At 37.2% G+C, this 19454-nt stretch overlaps 3 protein-coding genes across 4 annotated transcripts; 1 reads left to right on the top strand and 2 right to left on the bottom strand.

Annotated features, from left to right (window-relative positions):
* Window positions 1-1869: 1869 nt before the first annotated feature.
* On the bottom strand, window positions 1870-7687 carry LOC144471458 (pickpocket protein 28). The gene is made up of 12 exons (XM_078183508.1): window positions 7627-7687; window positions 6588-6712; window positions 6338-6525; window positions 5586-5736; window positions 5247-5392; window positions 4874-4970; window positions 4337-4600; window positions 3702-3807; window positions 3554-3610; window positions 3287-3419; window positions 2831-2937; window positions 1870-2159 (listed from the first exon to the last, which is right to left on the bottom strand). Exons 1-12 carry the CDS (start codon window positions 7685-7687, stop codon window positions 1870-1872), a joined length of 1725 nt encoding a protein of 574 aa, XP_078039634.1.
* A 9147-nt stretch (window positions 7688-16834) lies between these two features.
* On the top strand, window positions 16835-17726 carry Tapdelta (Translocon-associated protein delta). The gene is made up of 2 exons (XM_078182287.1): window positions 16835-17300; window positions 17419-17726. Exons 1-2 carry the CDS (start codon window positions 17049-17051, stop codon window positions 17677-17679), a joined length of 513 nt encoding a protein of 170 aa, XP_078038413.1. The 5' UTR covers window positions 16835-17048; the 3' UTR covers window positions 17680-17726.
* Window positions 17510-19372, bottom strand: LOC144470769 (proteasome assembly chaperone 2). 2 transcript variants are annotated; one of them, XM_078182286.1, is made up of 5 exons: window positions 19355-19372; window positions 19170-19251; window positions 18841-18941; window positions 18439-18773; window positions 17510-18334 (listed from the first exon to the last, which is right to left on the bottom strand). In XM_078182286.1, exons 4-5 carry the CDS (start codon window positions 18769-18771, stop codon window positions 17921-17923), a joined length of 747 nt encoding a protein of 248 aa, XP_078038412.1. In that variant the 5' UTR covers window positions 18772-18773; window positions 18841-18941; window positions 19170-19251; window positions 19355-19372; the 3' UTR covers window positions 17510-17920. The 2 variants fall into 2 exon arrangements, with proteins under 2 accessions (XP_078038412.1, XP_078038411.1); XM_078182285.1 differs by lacking the exon at window positions 19355-19372 and having other exon boundaries at window positions 19030-19213.
* Window positions 19373-19454: the final 82 nt, after the last annotated feature.

The following is a 19454-nucleotide window of genomic DNA, read 5'->3' as shown; positions in this document are numbered from 1 at the left end:
AACATAACATGCCGAAACACTGGTCTATATTTCTGAATCATATACATTGTCATACATTTTTTAACTGTAGCTCATGTAGTTTCCGTGTAATAAATTCTTAATTTATTCAAGGTGACTCGATAGATGAGTGCCTCTAAGAGTGCATTTTAACCCTTTGAACTACTATTCCTTTCAAGCTGCGTTGATTAGCATTTATTTATCTTTAATATTTTCCTTAATAGGACCAGACAATTTTTGTCTCTTTTATTATCTTTATGCGCTTTCGTTTCTATACTTTGATAATAGAAGAATATATTTTGATTCCGATTGTTGGTGCTCGCGGTTGATTTTAATAAATCGTTCGAGCCTTTGAGAAATTTACACATGATGTGTCGACTAACTGGAAGGACCACCTCCAAGGTAGGAGGAACAAATTTACACCGTGAATGTTAACAACAAATATATTTACACTCCCGGTGGAGATACATGGAATGCGTTCAAGATTGTTACAAGTTACTAGTATGTCTAAGAGTTTGTGGCTATGTCTATTTTACGTATTGTTTCTGAATTCCGAAATGTATCTGGTGTGCGAACCGAAGTTCGCCGATAACGTCACCTCGGTTCGCCCTACTCTTGCGAACTAGGGGTGGGTGTTGAGGAAAGCCGCCCAATCGCGACAAGCCCAAAAGACAACGTCTGGGACCTAGGAAGGGGCAGTGCCGCAACGTTTGCCACGGAGTTCCCGGTCGCGCGTGGGCCTGGAAAACTCCCGACATCTGCACCCCATTCCCTTAATTGCCCGTTGTCCCAGAACGTGCCGTTTTCCGCGATCCGCGCCACGCTATGGGCATTGGGACCCGCGTCCATGGCGGGGCAATATCGCTAATGGCCAAGAGTGTCGACCATGTGCCTTGGAACAATCGCAAACTATTTTCTAAAGAAGCGGGTGACAGGCCCATACCCTGGCCGATTCCAAAAGTCCCAAGCACATGGCCCCCCGCCATAAAACCCTCGCTCAGCAATCCTCAACACCGATATAGTGGAAATTAATACTATTAATATTTATTAGATCCTGCATGAAATCTGTATCAAGAGTCTGACTCGTTATTATAGTGCAAGGGGTTAATGATTTTCCTTACAGTATCTAATTAATATATTTTCATGATACTCTGCAGATTTGTTTGTACACGTATAAGATACATTCGTGAAATTTTATTAATTGTTAGCATCGAAAACATGAATTATATTCATCGAAAGAACATACTGGTTGTAACATCTCTTTTAAATCGATGTTCCATGCTTTATGTATGTTAAAATATGCTAAATAAATTAATGAATTGCATAATTATGATTGAAAGGAAACATAAAATAACAGCAGTTTGTATTTCGTTCCATTGCACCGTTTAAAAGATTAATGTGTGAAAACGTGAATTGCAACGTGCATTCCGTACTCATTTATTATTAATACCTCGTCGGCAGAATACGTCAAATGTAATTTTATGAAGTTTATAATCTTTTTAGGTACGCGAGCGAAATATTTTCAAATTAATGCGCAATGCATGCATGCACTCTGCTGACGTCATCCCGTATGTTCCACATGAAATAAATTGAGCTATAGTAGATGTTAATGTTCACACGCAATATAATTAATTTCAAACTAAAGAATTCCATGTGTTCATACATGAATTGCAATTTTAATAAAACTGTACCTTAAATTAAATCTTTAATCTTAAATCGACATTTTCGGAATACTGTATTCAATTTAAAACTATGAATTTCTATAACATCGCAATGTTTTAAGAATCAAAGGTCACTGAAGAGATGAATCAACGTTCTAATAAAGTTCAGCAACTCGTATTTTCACGAGACCGTTTCATTTTCTGCGAGCAGTTATTCACGAACCAGTCGGACTCCATCATTTTTAAAATTGAAAGTGCTTCTCTGGCTGCGCCGTGGAAACTGTTCGTTCCGGACGTAAAACAAACATTTGTCAGCCTTTCCCAAGTCTTTATTCGCCGGTTTCGAGACAAATAACATGGACGCTGGCGGCAGATTCTCGTCTCGCAATTCGCGTTTCTTCCTGCGGGCAGCGAGCACCTCCGAAATCAGATAATAAAGAAACTCGAAGAAGCTCAAGACTGAGCCGCCCAGACAGAGTCCAAAGATGCCACCAAAAGAAGCTGAAATTGCAGTTCGATTCCTTAAAGCTGTATCACACGCTATAGTCGCACTAGTAATCATTATCGTTTTTAAAAGTTCACATGTCTATCGGACCTGTTTAAAAATCTTATCGTGTAAGCGATCTTTGGGATTTTTTTTTAAAAAGAAATGTTAGGTATTGTAATTCCATACTTTGCCCGATGATTAAGTAAACAATAAAAGTAACAATAATTTACGTCAAAGCTGCAGCGGTGACAATACGAGCATCTAAAGTTTATTGTTGGCGAACATGATTCCAACTGTAGTAATTTGACATAAAAATATTTTATTTAAATGAATTTTATCGTGATAAAATCATACCGATGATTTTTGAAAAATGTTCTTATACATAATTTTTTAATTAACGCACTTTACCGCTTGTTGAATATAGAAATAACTTTCAGAAATTGGAAATGCATTATTTTTGGATAAGTAGTGGAATTATATTTTTCAAATGTAACCTTCTTTAGCTGTCAGGTCACAAGCTGTTTCCGCCGTCATAGTGCGAAAGAAAGTTTCTGGAAGAGCTGCTGCAGAACATTTCCAGCTCGATTTTACTTTATTTTAAATGTTCTCTCTTATTAGAGGTTTTACGGTGCGTCAAAGAACTACCGCGGACGTGTCGGACATGTTTTGAGGAAGTTCTTCTTACCCAGAAGACTATCCCAGCCAAGGATGGTTTCCTTGCGGTACTCTAAGTACGAGCCATCCCGGAAATACACGTAGAGGAACGAGGTAGTATTTACATTCAAGCCGTGCCTGTAAGAATCGCTCGTGAAATTCCTTGTTCGTGAATAGGTGGAAAGAAGCTTTTGCTCGTATGACCTTTCGCAATGCTCCATAATAAGAAATATCAACGAGAATACCCGATTTCACGTTAATGTATTCTATTGCAGCCAAATGATACCAAGTACGAATACAAAATTTTGCAACAAGTAACTGAGAAATCGCACCGAACTGTTACTTATTTTATTTGCAGAAAATGCTTCAGTTCTAATTCTAAGGAATCTATAAAGTATTCTGTAATACATTGTAAATCAATTGTCATCATAACGGAATTTTCAATTAAAAAATATTTTTTTAATTAAAGAAATTAGATAATACTTACGATAGCTCAGAATCATAGTTTAATTCGTTTATTTTAATCGATTCGCTGACTACCTCGAACGTCTCGTCGTTGCACTGCGGAAGGCAATTACAATCGTTGCCCCTGTGGGACAGCTGCTGCTCCGGAAGAGTGTCTGTTTATCGTATCAAGAAAAGCAATTTACATATTATCCGATAGAAAGAGAGAGATGCAACTGTAACCTCGTTTTTTCGAAACTCGGTAGCTTATTAAAATTGCAGAAACGTATGAGTAGTTATTGTTACTTACTCCTATGGGTCAAAATGCAATCCACATCGGTTAAGTAACATGTCCGAATTTCTGGATCTAGTAACAAGCGAAATCAATATTTTTTTACTAAAAAGGAGACTTCGAAAATTAAAGGTATTATTGTGCATTACACTAACGAATTACTCACGGTTGTCTGGAAAGAAAAACGGCAAACATCCGCAGGGTTTGTAAGTATTTTTCTGGGTGCATTCCGAGATGCACGTTTGGTAACTGTACTTCCGTTCCCCGGGACTCTGAACATGATCAAATACCCGGTCAATTATCATAATCAAAAAATAATTTTTATATTTTACAGTATTATGTTAATTAATAACGTAAAATACGAGAATTTTTTCGAGAACGTCTATAACCGTTCTTAAACAAATATTATCTAAGAGGTCTTATCCGAGGTCTAAAACTGAGTGATGTGTGTTGTTTTATAGGAAACAAGACTGAATTCATTAAGATCTTCTGCCACTTCTGTTATAATATGTACTTGAATTGTAAAACTTATTCGATCCCTTCGTATGAGAGATTTTTCATAATTTCAATAATTTCTAAATAAAAAATATGAAATCGATTATCTGTATCGATACAGTAGGTGTAAAATTAACATACGTTATCGAAAAGTACTTCAACGCTAATTCTAATCAACAATTCACTAATTCTTAATGATATTAAAAGGCACTTTAATGGTTCAGTTCTTTTTAAAAATTAATATCCAAGTAATGCATAGAAAAATAATTGGACTTATTGCTCATTTTAGTGGGCAGCCTCGCATACTTCGCCGTCGAACAAGCACATCCTTTTGTCCAACGGTATGTTGCGCATGTTGTCCGAGCTGCTCACTCTCGTTCCGGAAAGCGTCAACGTCATTACATGGCCTGGAACCAGGGATGAGGTTTGCGCCCCGACATCCGGATAATCTATCGGATCGTGTACCAACACGTTGGCACCGACAAACTGTCTTATCGAGCTTTTATAGTTCGCAGCGTCTATGTTCAGGGCTACCGATAAACCAATATCACGACCAGCTCCCGGTGCACGCTGCAACATCAACGGTTCGAGCTTCCTGTTCAGGATTTGCCAAGATCGCGCCGTTGATGGAACGTACGAATTTGGAAATTGATATGGGAAATTAATTAACACATTTAATCGATACATTTCTGTACATAGTACCAATATAGCGCAGATTTCATCTCAATAATCCTGCATGTTAGATAGTTGTGTCTTAATAAGTTTCTGAAATACTTATTACTGTGATTTAAATATTTCCATGAAACTGTGAAGCAATTACTGAAGATTTTAATGTTCTCTTACCAAAATTTCTGTAACACCCGGTAGAAACTCTGAAGGTTTTTCTGGCTCTGCAACTTTTTCGGATGTAGTGAAATTCTCCAGCCAGGTTCCGTCGTTTCTGATAAAGATGAGAATGTTAGGTCGAAAATTCAATAATTATTGCATGAGGTCTTGTTAAAATTGTAGAATTGAAAAATGAGTTGAAATTTTGGAAAATGTTAGTTTAAAATTAGAATTTGAATTTTTCGCAACGACCGCAAGAAACGAGCGTTACATAAATCTTTATTTAAAATCTTTTATATTATAAATCTTTAATATTATAAATCTTTATTTTGTCTTTCAGGAATTTTTATAAATCAATTATTGTCGTAAATGAATCAAGTCTATCGGTTACTTGTAAACTTTCGAGAGGTCGTAGTGATAGTTAAAGCCACAGCAGAAGCCCTCGTTCGCTTTCACGATTTTGAAGATTTTGTTGCAGTTATAGATCTGGCCAAGCCAAGCGCACCTGACCAACATTGCGCTGCAAGGTTGCATTAACTGCAATTGAAACATAGAACCGCTATAAACAATAAGTGTAGTATGCAAAATATTTAATTAAAAATGATTCAGAATACGTTCGACTTCTTTAAAAGCGTGTACTGAACTTGTCGAAAACAGTGAATTATTTTTTGTTGCGTGTGATACAACGTTCCGTAAACGATGTATTGTACTAATGAAGAGCATTGTTCACCTCAAACATTAGTTTTTCGACTGAGTAATCAAGGGTGTCCAGGGCCCACGCCGCGGTTGCGTTATCGATCTCGATTTTATCTGGTCGTATGAGTTTCATCAAGGAAGAAAACAATCTATTGGTCATGCTGATGTCGAATCCATTCATCAGTCTATTGGAACAAATTGAATTCAGAAACAAATTAGAAGAAGTAAGTAAATGAGAATCTTAATGAAACAAACGTTCTCTTCGTCTCACTGAATAAAATATCTCTGTAATTGTAAATTCATTTACAAAGATCTTAATAACCGACTTTTTATAAAAATTCGAGAAAGAACAAAAATACTGCAATGATTGTAATAGCTATAAAACGATTTACATTTTAAAGTATACTGTTTAGGAAAAGAAATTTTCGTTTCAGCTGCGAACGAGCGCAAAGAAAATCTCTTTGTATGATTCGTAGTGCATCACACGCGAGATTTTCTCTTCCTTGTAGCTCGATTTCATAATTCAAGTTTGAATTACAAAGCCGCTGAGAGCGAACGCGTTGTAAAGGAAACTTTACTCAATAAAGAATCGAGGCGAAATAATTTTGACGTACTATTAGTTCAAACTCTTTTAATTATTGCAAGTAGGTCAGATAATGAAAGATGTTGTTTAATACAGAAAATACAAAACTGCGATCGAAATAGAAATTGCGTGATTGGAAATCATAGTTCTTATTTCAGGAGTTACTATTTCAGACAACGATCTTGAACGAAATTGCAACTTACAATTTTCTCGCAATTATATTAGCGTGTCTGCCATAAACCTTATTGTTATTACATATAGTAATCCCCGGGAACTGTAAATCTTTAATCGGATTCGAGGTGTCGATGATCGTCACCGTAGGATTGTCCGAATAATGGTCCCACAGTCGCATCATCAGTAACACACAGAAGCCGATCGCTGCCATGCAAATCTGTACAAAATTTTCTATGAAATGATTGTTTCACAGAAAACTGTAGAGAATTCTCCACCTACCGCAAACCATAATATTCTCCCGAATTTGGTCCTACTGGCGACGATGTAACGAAATCCGTGCAGCCCGGTATTCTCCAAGTAAACGTGAAACGATTTTGCTAAAGTTTGCAACAAGCTCGACCGGCCTACAAAAAAAAAGAAACAAATTCTATGGGTCCTCTTTTTTTGTCAATCCTTTCGACTTAAATCACCTCTTCCAAAGTTTCTTTCGCTGCGTCGACTATCTCTGTTATTAAAATGTTCAAACATCGTGCAGTTCTTAACTAGATAAACTGAAATAAAGGAAGTAATTAATAGAAAACAGAAATTTCGAAGTCCCTATGATCTCCCCTGCGTTCGCGTTACGGAAGCATGGCCACGCGATGTTAGGCGTTTCCGGTTGCGATCTAATGTCGCTTGTTACTGCGTTAAAACACAGCCGTAGAAAGACGTTCTACCCCCATTGTTTGCTTGATGCTACAAATTCCATTACAGCGCTTTGTAAACAATGAAATACGAACAAAATGCCTGATTAAGAAGCTCAAATTACCATCCCTAATACTGAAAACTTGCTCTAATCACGTAGATAGCATACAGGAATAATCGTATCTTTGCTAACTAATAAAAATTAATTCCACCTACTTCATTTTTACAATCGAGAATTATTTATTAGCGCGGGAAACTTTTCGCTAATTCTAATTTTGATAAAGTGTGTAGCGATGGGAATTAAAATAACGCTCAACGGGCCTGGAAATCTATACTTATGCATAGTACCGATTGCGGGAAAGATAAGACCAAGGAACAATGTTTTAAAAGTATATTAAAAACAACTATGTACAGCGAAGTAATAACTAAATAAATTGCTAAACGAATGATAACATTAAACCTACTATAACTTGGAAAGGTGTTGGTATTAACTGTTAAATTTTGCAATATATTCAGAAGAATGAACGTCTCCCAATTGTAAGAAGGATCTCATTTCACAATGATATTGCCCATAATCAGCGTAATGGACAAACTACCAGCGAATCCTCTTAGATTACTATAGCCAGTCACTCACCGAGTAATTTCCTTCCAAGTTTCTTAGACGAGTTATAACCGTATCGCGGTAGAGTTTGCATTCTGACATTGTCAGACTCAACTGTGACAGTGACCAAATATGAACGTCGCAGTCGGCTAAACTAACCCTTACGTGACCCATCAAACGAATGAACAAATCAGTCGCGAATGATACCGAGCAACACCCTCACCTCCAAGTAATTCCATTTTCTACCAATTTCGCGCCGCAAATTCTAGGAAATGCCATTATTAGCCTAATCCATAACCACTCAAACAAATGATACGGAGGTAAGAGGCCGGAAAAAATAATAGATCGTTGACTATCGATCGATAGTTTTTCATGGTCAACGAATTGGTTTGTCGCGGGTCATAAAAGTCGGAAATAGACTTGTGAGTGGAATGATGCAATGGCAATTGGCGATTATTATGTACGATTTATTTTTTAGTGAATATTTTAAATTTGAGGATGGGAAATATAATTTGGGACGTAATGATACGTTTCACAATTTTTCAATGCTGGTGGGCGATTTTTACAGATGGTAAAACAAATTCTTAGTGATTACGAGGCACTAAGGAGAACTCCAAATAATTTTCGAATACATAAAAGGTTTTAGAAAAATCGAAATGGTTGGCGGAATTGTAAACGTGCTATGTAATAATATAAATTCGATGATATAATTCCATATGTTGTATATGATTCAGTGTTAATTTTGAATTTCAAATTGTAGTATTTCAGTGAATAATTCTTCAAGTTATCGGTGCTGATGAGGAGAGGTCGCTCGTATCAGACATTTACCATTACCGTGCAGAACTCATCGTTACCGATTTTTCGCTAAAGTTTATTTAAAAGCGGGGATCGGAAGACCAGTACAACATGAAAGCTCCACGCCAACCAATTTAACGCCAGAACCGTTAGCATTAGTCTTTTTCAATGGTAAAGTAGGAAAAAATGTTAAGTTGCGAATGATGGAGATGATGACCAACGAAACCATAGATTATTCTCTCAAGAAACTAAAACATGTTCCTTAGAACATAGAAAATTTTATTAACAAAAAGGGCATAGCCGATTAAGATGGTCAAAACTGTCCTTAGAGGTTTTTCAGTGAGTCATACACCGATCGATAGCTGACCAATAAAAACTCATCTAATAAACAAACACAGGAAACAATTTCCTAATGTAATAATAAAACATAGTTTAATGAAATATATGTAGATTGATAGGTGAATTTTCTAGTATCTATTTAATGTCGCCGGTAGTCCCTAATACTTATAAAATGAATTCTTTGTTATTTTCATCTTTAACTTCGATCGTCGTTCTATAACTAATTCGAAATCAATAATTATTGGGTTGGCAAGCTGGTAATTTCGGGTTTTTAGTGTGAAATAGAATTTCTGGTCCTTAACAGCAAAAAACTCAGCCAAGTGTAATTTGACGTCATCGTTATTACTGAAATTTTTACCATTTAAGGAACATTGTAAACTTCGAAATAAATATAATAATAAGTCGATAGTGCAAGGTCGGGGCTATATGGAGGATGCGACATCACTTCCCGATTCCTTTGCGATTTGCCAATTCTAGCTTTTCCTCTTTGATTGCTTCCTCCAATTTCACAATTTGTTGGCAGTAAACATCTGAGTTGATCGTACGGTTGTTTATAAAATTGACAGCATGATCTTTTTTTGATGCAACTCAGCTTTTGATATGGTTTGTGCTGGATCATCATGCTTGAACCATGATCTTTTTCAATTAACGTTATTCTAGATGATCCATTTTTCATAGCCAGTGATAATTCGTTTCAAAAAAGGGTCGATTGCATTAAATTTCAAATGCTTATCACAAATATTGATTCGTTGTGTTAGGTGAATTTCTTTCAATTCGTGCGGAACCAAAATATCGAGCTTTTTAACAAGTCCAAGACGTCTTATATAATTTTCAATTGTTGTGTGTGATACATTTAACTGTTTTGCAATCTCTCGCGCAGTTATATGACGATTCGATTCGATTATGCCTTTCATTTTGTCATCATCAACTTCAGAAGGACGACCAGAACGTTGGTCATTTTTCAGTGAGAAATCTTCAGAACGAAATTTTTTAAACCAATTCTGACACGTGCGTTCTGTTAAACAATTAATACCGTAAACTACGCATGTCTCTTTGTGAACCTCAGCCGCTTTCTTGCCTTTATGAAAATAAAAAAGTAAAACGTGTCGAAAATGCTTATTTTTGCACTATATGTTAAAACTGACCGTAAATTGACAGTTATAAACAAAACTAAATTAATTTTTCGTCACGGGCCCGCTAGTGAACTCATCAGTAAGGCTTCTTCTAGCGGGCCCTGCCTTAGACAGGGATAAGGGTAAAGGACGGTTCCGTGGTATATATAGAAATAAGGACGGTCTAGGTAGAAAAAGGAAATTCGGGAAAGGAATCGTTGGCGAATAGCGGAGGTAGTCGCTACAAATGAAACAAACATAACACTACCTACTGGTGCATACCGAAATTACTTTCTTGCCAACCTATACACAGAACTAATGGCTGCAAAGTAGTATTGGTGCAAAATGAATTTTTCGAGAATCCTATGCAATTTTATTTGAAATTTCTTTAAAAATTAAATTTCGAACCCCGTGCCTCTGATAACACGCCAACCGAATGGATGCGCGAAAAGAGTAAGACTACTACAAGCACGGTGGAGTGAGAATAAGCTACATTATTCGTCAGTGTGACTTGTTCGACATGTGCTAATTTCATGCTCTCTTGCTCACTTGCTGTTTTCCCTTTTTTTTACTTCAAGGGCAGCACTGTTTCCCCAGTACATAGCTAACCAATCAGAACAAAGAAAATTTCTACATCGACCCTTGCTAGTGAATAAAGATGCGGTCTGTAAATGTGCTAGAGTAGGACTCATTACTAAGTTAAAATTATAATCCCTTACTCAGAACCTTAGATCACTATGGCCACTAACTAGTTTTAACTAAGTTCAGGTTAACTTCATGTTAATTCAAATTTAAAATTAAATTTTTTAAAACTGATGTTAGCAAGTTGATATCAAGAGGGGAACCTGTTTACCCCTCCCTTATCTCATGCCCCACAATCGTAATGCAAGATGTGGTATAGTAAGAAGGATTTGATCCTCGTCGCATAGCTGGAATGATGGTAAGGGCTCATCAGACAGTAAAAACGATGTTCGAGGCAGACCCTGATGGTCCTTAAACCATTACAGGAACCTTGGTAACTAATGGGAAATGAAGAGCTTTTGAGTTCTCTCCCAATGATCCTTTCCGTAGGGAAAATAGCAGGCAAATTATCATCAATGGCTAGAGATATCACGTCAATGCTAAAAGACAAGTATTGTATCTCACCTAGCGTTGCCATCTCTGAATCTTATCCCCATGTTTACCTTACAATGGCCCATGAAGGGTTTAGAAGAACTCTGATCTCAATCGAGTCCATGTTCTCTGAGAACCCTCCAGCTTGGCCCAGAGTAATGCTGTTTCCTCTGGTGGCCTCCATGCTGCTGTCCAAGCAAGGGGTTTCTGTGGCTCAGTGTATGAAAGTCTTCGTAGCCATTGATGACATCCTGCACACTGCTGACAAGGTCCAAATTGTCAACCATATTCCAATATCTTAGAGCATCTCTGGAGTCAACATTTGTTCCAAAGACTCTAAAGATCAGGAGGTGCCACACATGAGAAGTGATGGTTGAAGGTGGATTTGCCAAGAAGATCTTGGACTTAAGAGGTAGGTGTATAGACTACATTAGATCAGGCCGTCTACTGCGGCGGTGCTGATCTTCCCTTCGAGCTTGAGGCGGCGCACAATGGTCCGGATTGGCGCAAGGTTTGCCGTGGCCCTATAACTCGTCATTCGTAAGAGGTATAAACGCGAAACTTAAATTGATCAATGAAATAATGACAGATTATGGATTAATTAAGAAAAAATACATTAACTTTATTACTGTTATTATTATTATTATTATTATTATTGTTATTAATATTCTAATTATAATTACAACTATTAGTATTATATTTCTTATTATTTAATTATTAAATCTAACGCATCTGGACCTAATTCCTTATTCTTTTTAGTACACGATTTGATTCGAATGGTGGACATGTACGGATCTGATGTCAAAAGGAGAAGATAGAGTATTGTATATCTCAATTTGTTTCTATCCTAGAATTTTTTCGGGTGTTTTGTGTTCTAATTTGTTTAAAATCTTTATGTCGTGCTTCAAGAGTTTCCTCAGAAAGTTGTCCTATTGGTACTAATGCATATTGAATAATGTCAGTTTCGTGAATTAATAATTTATTTACGGAAGGTGGCATGTAATACCACCCATAAGTTTGTACATAATATTTTGCTGTATTTTGTGTATATTCTTCAAATTTGTATATATCTATTTTATGAATTGATGATTACCTGCAACAAAGTACGGATTCCCTAAATTAGTAATAATAAAATAATTAATAATAAATAATATTAATAATAATGTTATCAATAATTAATTAGTCTTATCGAAATCGTAACATAGTAAGTGTTATAATCTAAACAGTTCCTTCGAATAAGGCGGATGTTGAGTTCTCTTCACGGAGTTTGGAGATAGGCGCGCTGACGCGTCCAACGTTAGGAACTTTAAACAAGTATAATTTGAAAAGGTGGACGCAGGTGGAATAGTTTTTTTTTTAGTCGTTTAGAGGAAGCTGTCCTGAATATATTCCAATTTGTCACAGGGTGTGATTCAGTGGGACTTGAAAGATATTCTCTACCGAATATAAAAAATTTGAAGAATTTGTAACAGTTTATTTGACAATATTTTCCCAGCACATTTTTTGTGAAAATTATAATTACAGTGCTTGTCCTATCCACGAGGCATTTAAGGGATTTCAGTGCAGCTACTACATTCGCGGGGTCAGGTCTTTCTTGGGAGGTGGTTTTAGGGAATAGGTGAAATAGGTGAAATTTGTTTCCAGGCAAGATCAAAGCTTCTCCAACGTTAACATTATAATGCATTATTTGTTGAATTGAAAATTCCTCTAGTCTTAGGAGGTCTTGACTGGTATCCGTATTGCACGCATGGTCTGTCGGGAGGAAGTGTACAAGATTGTCTCGCAGCAGCGAATTCTCAGGACAAGGATCTTGTACAAGGGTTTGGGATGTTGGATCGGGATGAAGGTGTACAGGGTTTCGAGATAGTGTGTCTGAATTAGAGTTCGCTTTACCAGGTTTGTATACAATATTGTAATCATATTCGTCTATAAGAACGAGCCAGTCACCGTCGGAGTCCGACGACCGAGCGAATAGAGTATTGAAAAAAGCTTTGATGGAGAGACACAGAGCGTATAAGATTCAATTAAACTCTCTGAAATCGACGAGGATATAAAGGATTCGAATTATCAACCCGATACTGGATCGAAAGAATTTAGACACTCCTTTCGTCGTTACACACCACGGTTCGGTGTTAGCAGACACACGGCCGAGTCTGGCGGACGGTCGTACGTCCCGTAACTCATGCCACGGTGATGTTGCTCTTCGCAGAGTTGGGTGTCAGAACGCACAGCTTTAAAGCGAGCTTCACAGCCGGTCTTCTCGATACCACATGGGTGGTGAACGAACGGTAAGTTTTCCACGGGTGCCTACGGTTTTACTCGTATCTTTTGGACTTTCGAAAAAAAGACGCATTAACACACAGCGAAGACTGAGGAAGTGCGAAAAACCGCGCTCGCATCCCTGTCCTGCGTCTGTGAAGCGTCGAACAATGGATTTGATTTTTTTTCTCGAAGATGGCCTACACACGCAGAACCAAAGGCTCATTATTTTTCTCTCTTCTCACACGAGCAATTATATGGTCTCCGTCACTGAGAAAGAAAAAGAAAAGCCTAGCCGTGTGTATATGTTAATGCACTAATGATATCTGGCGGGCCCTACGATTTTACTCCTAATTAACGCGAGAAGATTGGGCCTATCAGCAAGCCTAATCCGATCATTGGCGATTTTACACTGTTTCATGAATTTAGTCACCAAGCAAGATTGTCCATCAAATAGGGGACAAATAAGATCAAAGGCCAGTTTTAGTGGCATAAATGCTTCATATTCCTGCGAATTTATAGGACCTATTTCGATTATTGAGGAGTTAGTACTACTGGAAGTACTTGCATCCTGCACAGTAGAAGAGTTAGATGGGCGATATATAGGGGTAGTACTGTGTGATAGCAAGCCGTTTGTTTGGGGAAGGGCAAGCGCGAATTCTGTCATAGATGGCTCAACGGTTAAATCAGAGACTATAAAGGAATTACCACTATTATTCAAGCTACGGCGCAAGTTCCTCGGTTTTCGCGACATTTTACGCGTACTGGGAAATTAAATGATCTTATTGAACTTATAGGGATTCGACGCAAGGGTTGCGCTGTTACGATCCACCACCAATCGCGATCTTCCGACCAAGCGATATCTCCTCACAGGGACTGGGGAACACCTCTAGAGAACACCTTGGCTCCTCGTCGTTGGTATTCCTCGGCTGGATTCTTCTCGTCGAATTTCGCCTCGATATTGAAGATTCCTCGGAGGTGCACGTCACTCGCTCTCTGGTATTTACCCAAGTTTCTGGAGAAACCGTGCGAAAACTCAGGGGTGAGAGAGCACCTTTTCCAGAGCCCGCCAGCATCTTGCCCTCGTTGATGCTGATAATTTTCTTGATTTCCCAAAAATTTTGTTAAATCCCACCGCTGTCACCAAAATGTTATGTTGCGTAGCTTTGGGTGGGATTTGGGGAGTTTTAGCTGGTTCGGATACTCGTGGAACACAAAAGTGTTCTGCTTGTGAAGGACTTGTAAAAATTAACTAGTTACACAAAATCGTCTTTAAAACTTTTATTTCCTGGATAACGATGTTATCTCGAAGCCTTCAGGATAAAAGACTGCCGTATTTTCCCGGGGAATCGAATTTTGTTCCTGCGTTCCACCTGGTTTTTCCTCCCTTGTGCGATAGAAAAATTGGGGTCCTCTAGCTGGATGCTGATTCGTCGAATGGCCCGTCTTCCAGTTGCAGATTGATGGTGATTGGTGGTTCGACGGGTGTGCGTGCGGATGGGAGTGCGCGAGAGTCGACCGCGCAGGGGTAAAAAGCCCGCCGAAACGAATGGAGGGGGGTATACCGCGCGCGAAGATTTTGGCTCGAGGACAGAGTGAGTGAGCGAGTGAGTGAGAGAGCGAGTGAGTGAGTGAGTGAGTGAGTGAGTGAGTGAGTGAGTGAGTGAGTGAGAGAGAGAGAGAGAGAGAGAGAGAAGTCCCTATCTAACGATTTACGATGTCCTGCATTTTAGAGATCTGGATTTATTATTGTGACTCGTCTAGTTCGTGCGACATTGTAGAGGATCTTACGAGAGGCAACGTGACTTTCTCTACATTCCTTGATTAGTCTCGCTAAATAAAGAAAAGGCTCGACGATGAATTTCGTGGGAACTCTCTCACTATCTCCTTACATATTCTCAGTTATTCCTCTCGGGCGATACAGTGTCTCTATATAAATATACGATATTAATCTGTATTTATATTTGAGTTTCCCTCCTGTCGGCATTAACTAAGTTTATAATTTGCATAACCAGAGGCGCTTATTTATAACTATGTTCGCGTGATTACGCAACATCACATACGTATCCCATAACCTTCACGCAGGTAATCCTACACAAAACCTAAACTCATAACAACCGGTAAGAGGGCTATTGCTCTCAAGTACGGTTCCCACATGAACTAAACTTTAGACCTTTAGATAGGTATGTACTTCTCGGAACTCTTTCTGACCTCTCTCTCTCACTCTGTCTCTGTCCTCGAGCCAAAATCTTCGCGCACGGCATACCCCCACTCCGTTCGTTTCGGCGGGCTTTTTACCCCTGCGCGATCGACTCTCGCGCACTCCCATCCGCACACGCACCCGTCGAACCACCAATCACCATCAATCTGCAACCGGAAGACGGGCCATTCGACGAATCAGCATCCAACTAGAGGACCCCAATTTTCCTATTGGACAAGGGAGGAAAAACCAGAGAGAACGCATGAAGAAACCTCGTGTTACGTTATCACGTTTCATGAGCGACGCGAACATAGTCACTAGTTTATATTACGACCGCACTATTAGACTATACGCTTTCAATTTATGGCGACAAGAGGGAAGTTCGAATGTAAATACAAATTTATATCGTATATTTATATAGAGATACAGTATCGGCCGAGAGAAATAACTGAGAATATGTAGAGAGATAATGAGGGAGTTCCCACGAAATTCTTCATTGAGCCTTTTTTTTATCTAGCGAGACTAATCGAGGAATGTAGAGAAAGTCACGTAGCCTCTCGTAAGACCCTCTCCGATTTCGCGTGAACTAGACAAGTCACAATAGCAAACCCGGATCTCTCAAGTACAGGACGTCGTAAATCTTTAGACAAGGACTTCTTGGAACCCTCTCTGACCTCTCTCTCTTACTCAGTCCTCGAGCCGAAATCTTCGCGCGCGGCACACCCCCACAATGTTAGTTTCGGCGGGCTTTTCACCCCTGCGTGCTCGACTCCCGCGCACTCCCATTCGCATGCGCACTGTCGAACCACCAATCATCTTCGAGCTGCAACCGGAAGACGGACCGGCCGACAAATCAACCTCCAGCAAATTCACCAGCGCCGAGCTAATTTTCCTATTGGCTAACGAAGGAGGGAAGGAAAAGAAGCCGGAAGAAAATGCAGAACTCCACAGAAAACCTCAGACTTTATTCGACAGTCAAAGAAAGTACATCTTATAGCTCTATAAATAAAGTACCTTTTGTTTAAAGTATTCAAAGTTGTACATCTCTCTACAACCTTTCACGAGCAGAGCGGTTCAGCGCTCCACGGGCAACCGAATCACATCGAATTCCCTACACTAAACAATCCAGACCGTAACACTTGATTCCTCGGGAAAATACGGACAGACTTTATTTTGAAGGCTGGAAGATGATAACATCGTTATCTAGGAAATAAAGTTTTAAAAACGAATCTTGTGTAACTAGTTAATTTTTACAAGCAGAACACTTTTGTGTCCCATGGGCATCCGAACCAGCCAAAACTCCCCAAATCCTAGCCAAAGCTACGCAACTGTATTTGTATGATTTAAATATTCTTATATTTTTAATAAAAGTTGGTATCATTGTTTCCAACTGTAAATACGTTATGTACCACGTGTAACCACGCAACTTCTTCATCCACAAGGTGACAAGAAGACTGCCACTGACACACTGCCACGATTCAATTGCAGCTCTGAGCTGTTACTGTGATCGTTACATTACTTAACCTAATATGATTTAAGCTACCGGCTGTAGTATAGAAGAGATTTGGAATTAATAATATACTTTATTTGCGTGTGCAGTAAACAATTATCAATTAAAAGTGACACATAAAATAAAAATGAATCACTTCATAACCGTTTGCGTTTTACTAGTTTGTGCAATTTCTAGAATTTCTGGTGAAACTTGCCAAAAGCCCGAAGTTGTTGCATCTGCATATGTTACAGAAGATGCTACAATTTTAACAAACGTTGCGTTCACAACGCAATTTGTGCTTAAGTGTAGCAATGGTGTGAAAGGCATTACATTATATGCAGAAGTAGAAGGAAAATCATTACCAGCTGCTAGGTTAAGTTCTGACAATAAGTATCAGGTATGAACTTTATTTTAGACTTTATATTAATTCAACTAATTAGATCGAAAGTAAGATAAAAAACATACACAGACAGTTTTAGCTGGATCAATCATGATAGTAACATTAATTTTTACAGGTTTCTTGGACAGAAGATATAAAGAAAGCACGATCTGGTGATTATAGAATTAATTTGTACGATGAAGAAAGATACGCAGCTATACGCAAAGCTATTAGAAATGGAGAAGATCCCAGCACTGTGAAACCTTTAGTAGTGGTAGTACTTAATAATCCAGGAGTTTATCTAGGACCATGGGTTAATTCAGAACTGCTTGCTGCTTTATTAGCAGCTTTAGTTACTTATTCTGCCTTTTCTGCTAAGTTCAAGCTCTTAGCTTGAACACTATCATGATATAATTTTTTAAATAAATTATTATAAAAATTGAATATTTTAATGGATTATTAATATAGTAACATAGTTACCTTATTATGATTTATTGTCATTTAGATATTCTTCCAAATACACTTTTAGAACATAATAATGATAAAGTTGTATTTGATGATTGAACCTTTTAATTAAATCTTTGTTAATTAAATTTGATATAATCAGAATTTAATTTATAGACAACTACATGAGGAAATTAAAATATTTCTGGTGCAGGTGGATTACCAAAAAGATATTCCCAAGAAGGTGGATATATAAGATTAATACCAGTATCAGAATTAGTTTCTAATATATTTAACCACTGGTTCAAACCTTTAACTAATGTTAATGCATCAGAAACATTATCTCCTTCAAAACAATAATAAAAAAGTACGGTACAAGGAACATGCACTGATCTAAGGTAATTGTAAAGTCTATTTGCAAACCCTCCTCCAGGAATGTAACAGTTTTCTGTAGATTCTACTGAAGTTCTTGATGTATGTTCCTTCCAATTGAGAGATTGAAGAAGTTGTTCATTATTTAATAATGATTTATCTGAAGAAAGATACCTTAATCTTGAATCTGATTTATCCAATTGTTCGTAATCATAACTGCTAGTTAAAATTATTATCTATAAAAAGAAATGATATCTTATCACAAAAAATATAATAAATATTTAAAAAATAAAATAAAAATATTAAAAGATTTTGAAATACTTATTGTAATACTACATACCTTGCTAAGTTTTTTTAGTTGAATAAATTGTACGAGTTTCTTATAAAAATCAGTTGAATTACCAATATAAGGAGATCTTAACTGTAGCAAAATTATTTTACAAGTAGTTTCGAGATAAAAATCAGCAGTAGTACACAGGGAAGTAGACTTTTTGTTGTAAGGATTGTGACCAATAATTGGTAAGAACATTGAACTCCACATTGATCCAATTTTCTGTAGATTTAAAGTTGATATCAATAGATCAATAGATAACTGTCCAACATTTCCAACAGCTACAGAAGGAAGTATCAGGGTATAGTCTTCAAGATCAATTTCTTCTGGTATTTTTATCATTTCTGTATAATAAATTATAAATAAATTCCTCTTTTAATTATAATTTGTACAAAGTTGATTTATACGAACCTATTTCGAAAATGTATCACTATCACAATGATGTTTAAGTGAAGTAAACACTTGAATAAAAGCTTTGGTGCAAAATATGCGAATTTGAAAACTGCAAGTCACTGTAACAAAATGATTATTAAATTAAGTTGATTGACACATGTATATGTACATAATTTTGGTTATAGGTTTGTATTTTTTCACTTCTACCTATTATTTACGAATATAAATAAAATTGTTCTTGAAGAATAAAATTACTATAATATTTGTATACTTAGCGCGTGCTCTACGGTATGTATAATATAAACATAAAAGAAATTTGTACACGAATTACAAAATTGTTAACAAACCACTAGAATACAGAAGAGGTTAAATTACAGTTGGTACTTCTGCTTTGTAAACTCCAGACCATGTCAGTCGTATGTGTATTATCTATATATGTTAATAGAAAATGTATTTATTAACAAAATGTTGAAAGAAAGTGTAATTTTAAATTATAATATAATGAAATTAAATCGCGAAAATTGTTACATACTTGTAACACTTGTAATGTTTAATTAAAATGAATCTGTTAGTATTATTATTTTAAAGTGGAATGGATATTTTTATTATTTATAATAAATTATTATAAAGCG

The sequence above is a fragment of the Augochlora pura genome, chromosome 6, assembly GCF_028453695.1.
Source record: "Augochlora pura isolate Apur16 chromosome 6, APUR_v2.2.1, whole genome shotgun sequence".
Classification (NCBI taxonomy): domain Eukaryota; kingdom Metazoa; phylum Arthropoda; class Insecta; order Hymenoptera; family Halictidae; genus Augochlora; species Augochlora pura.
Note: the sequence above shows the minus strand (reverse complement) of the source record. Positions and strands in the feature narration are given on the sequence as shown.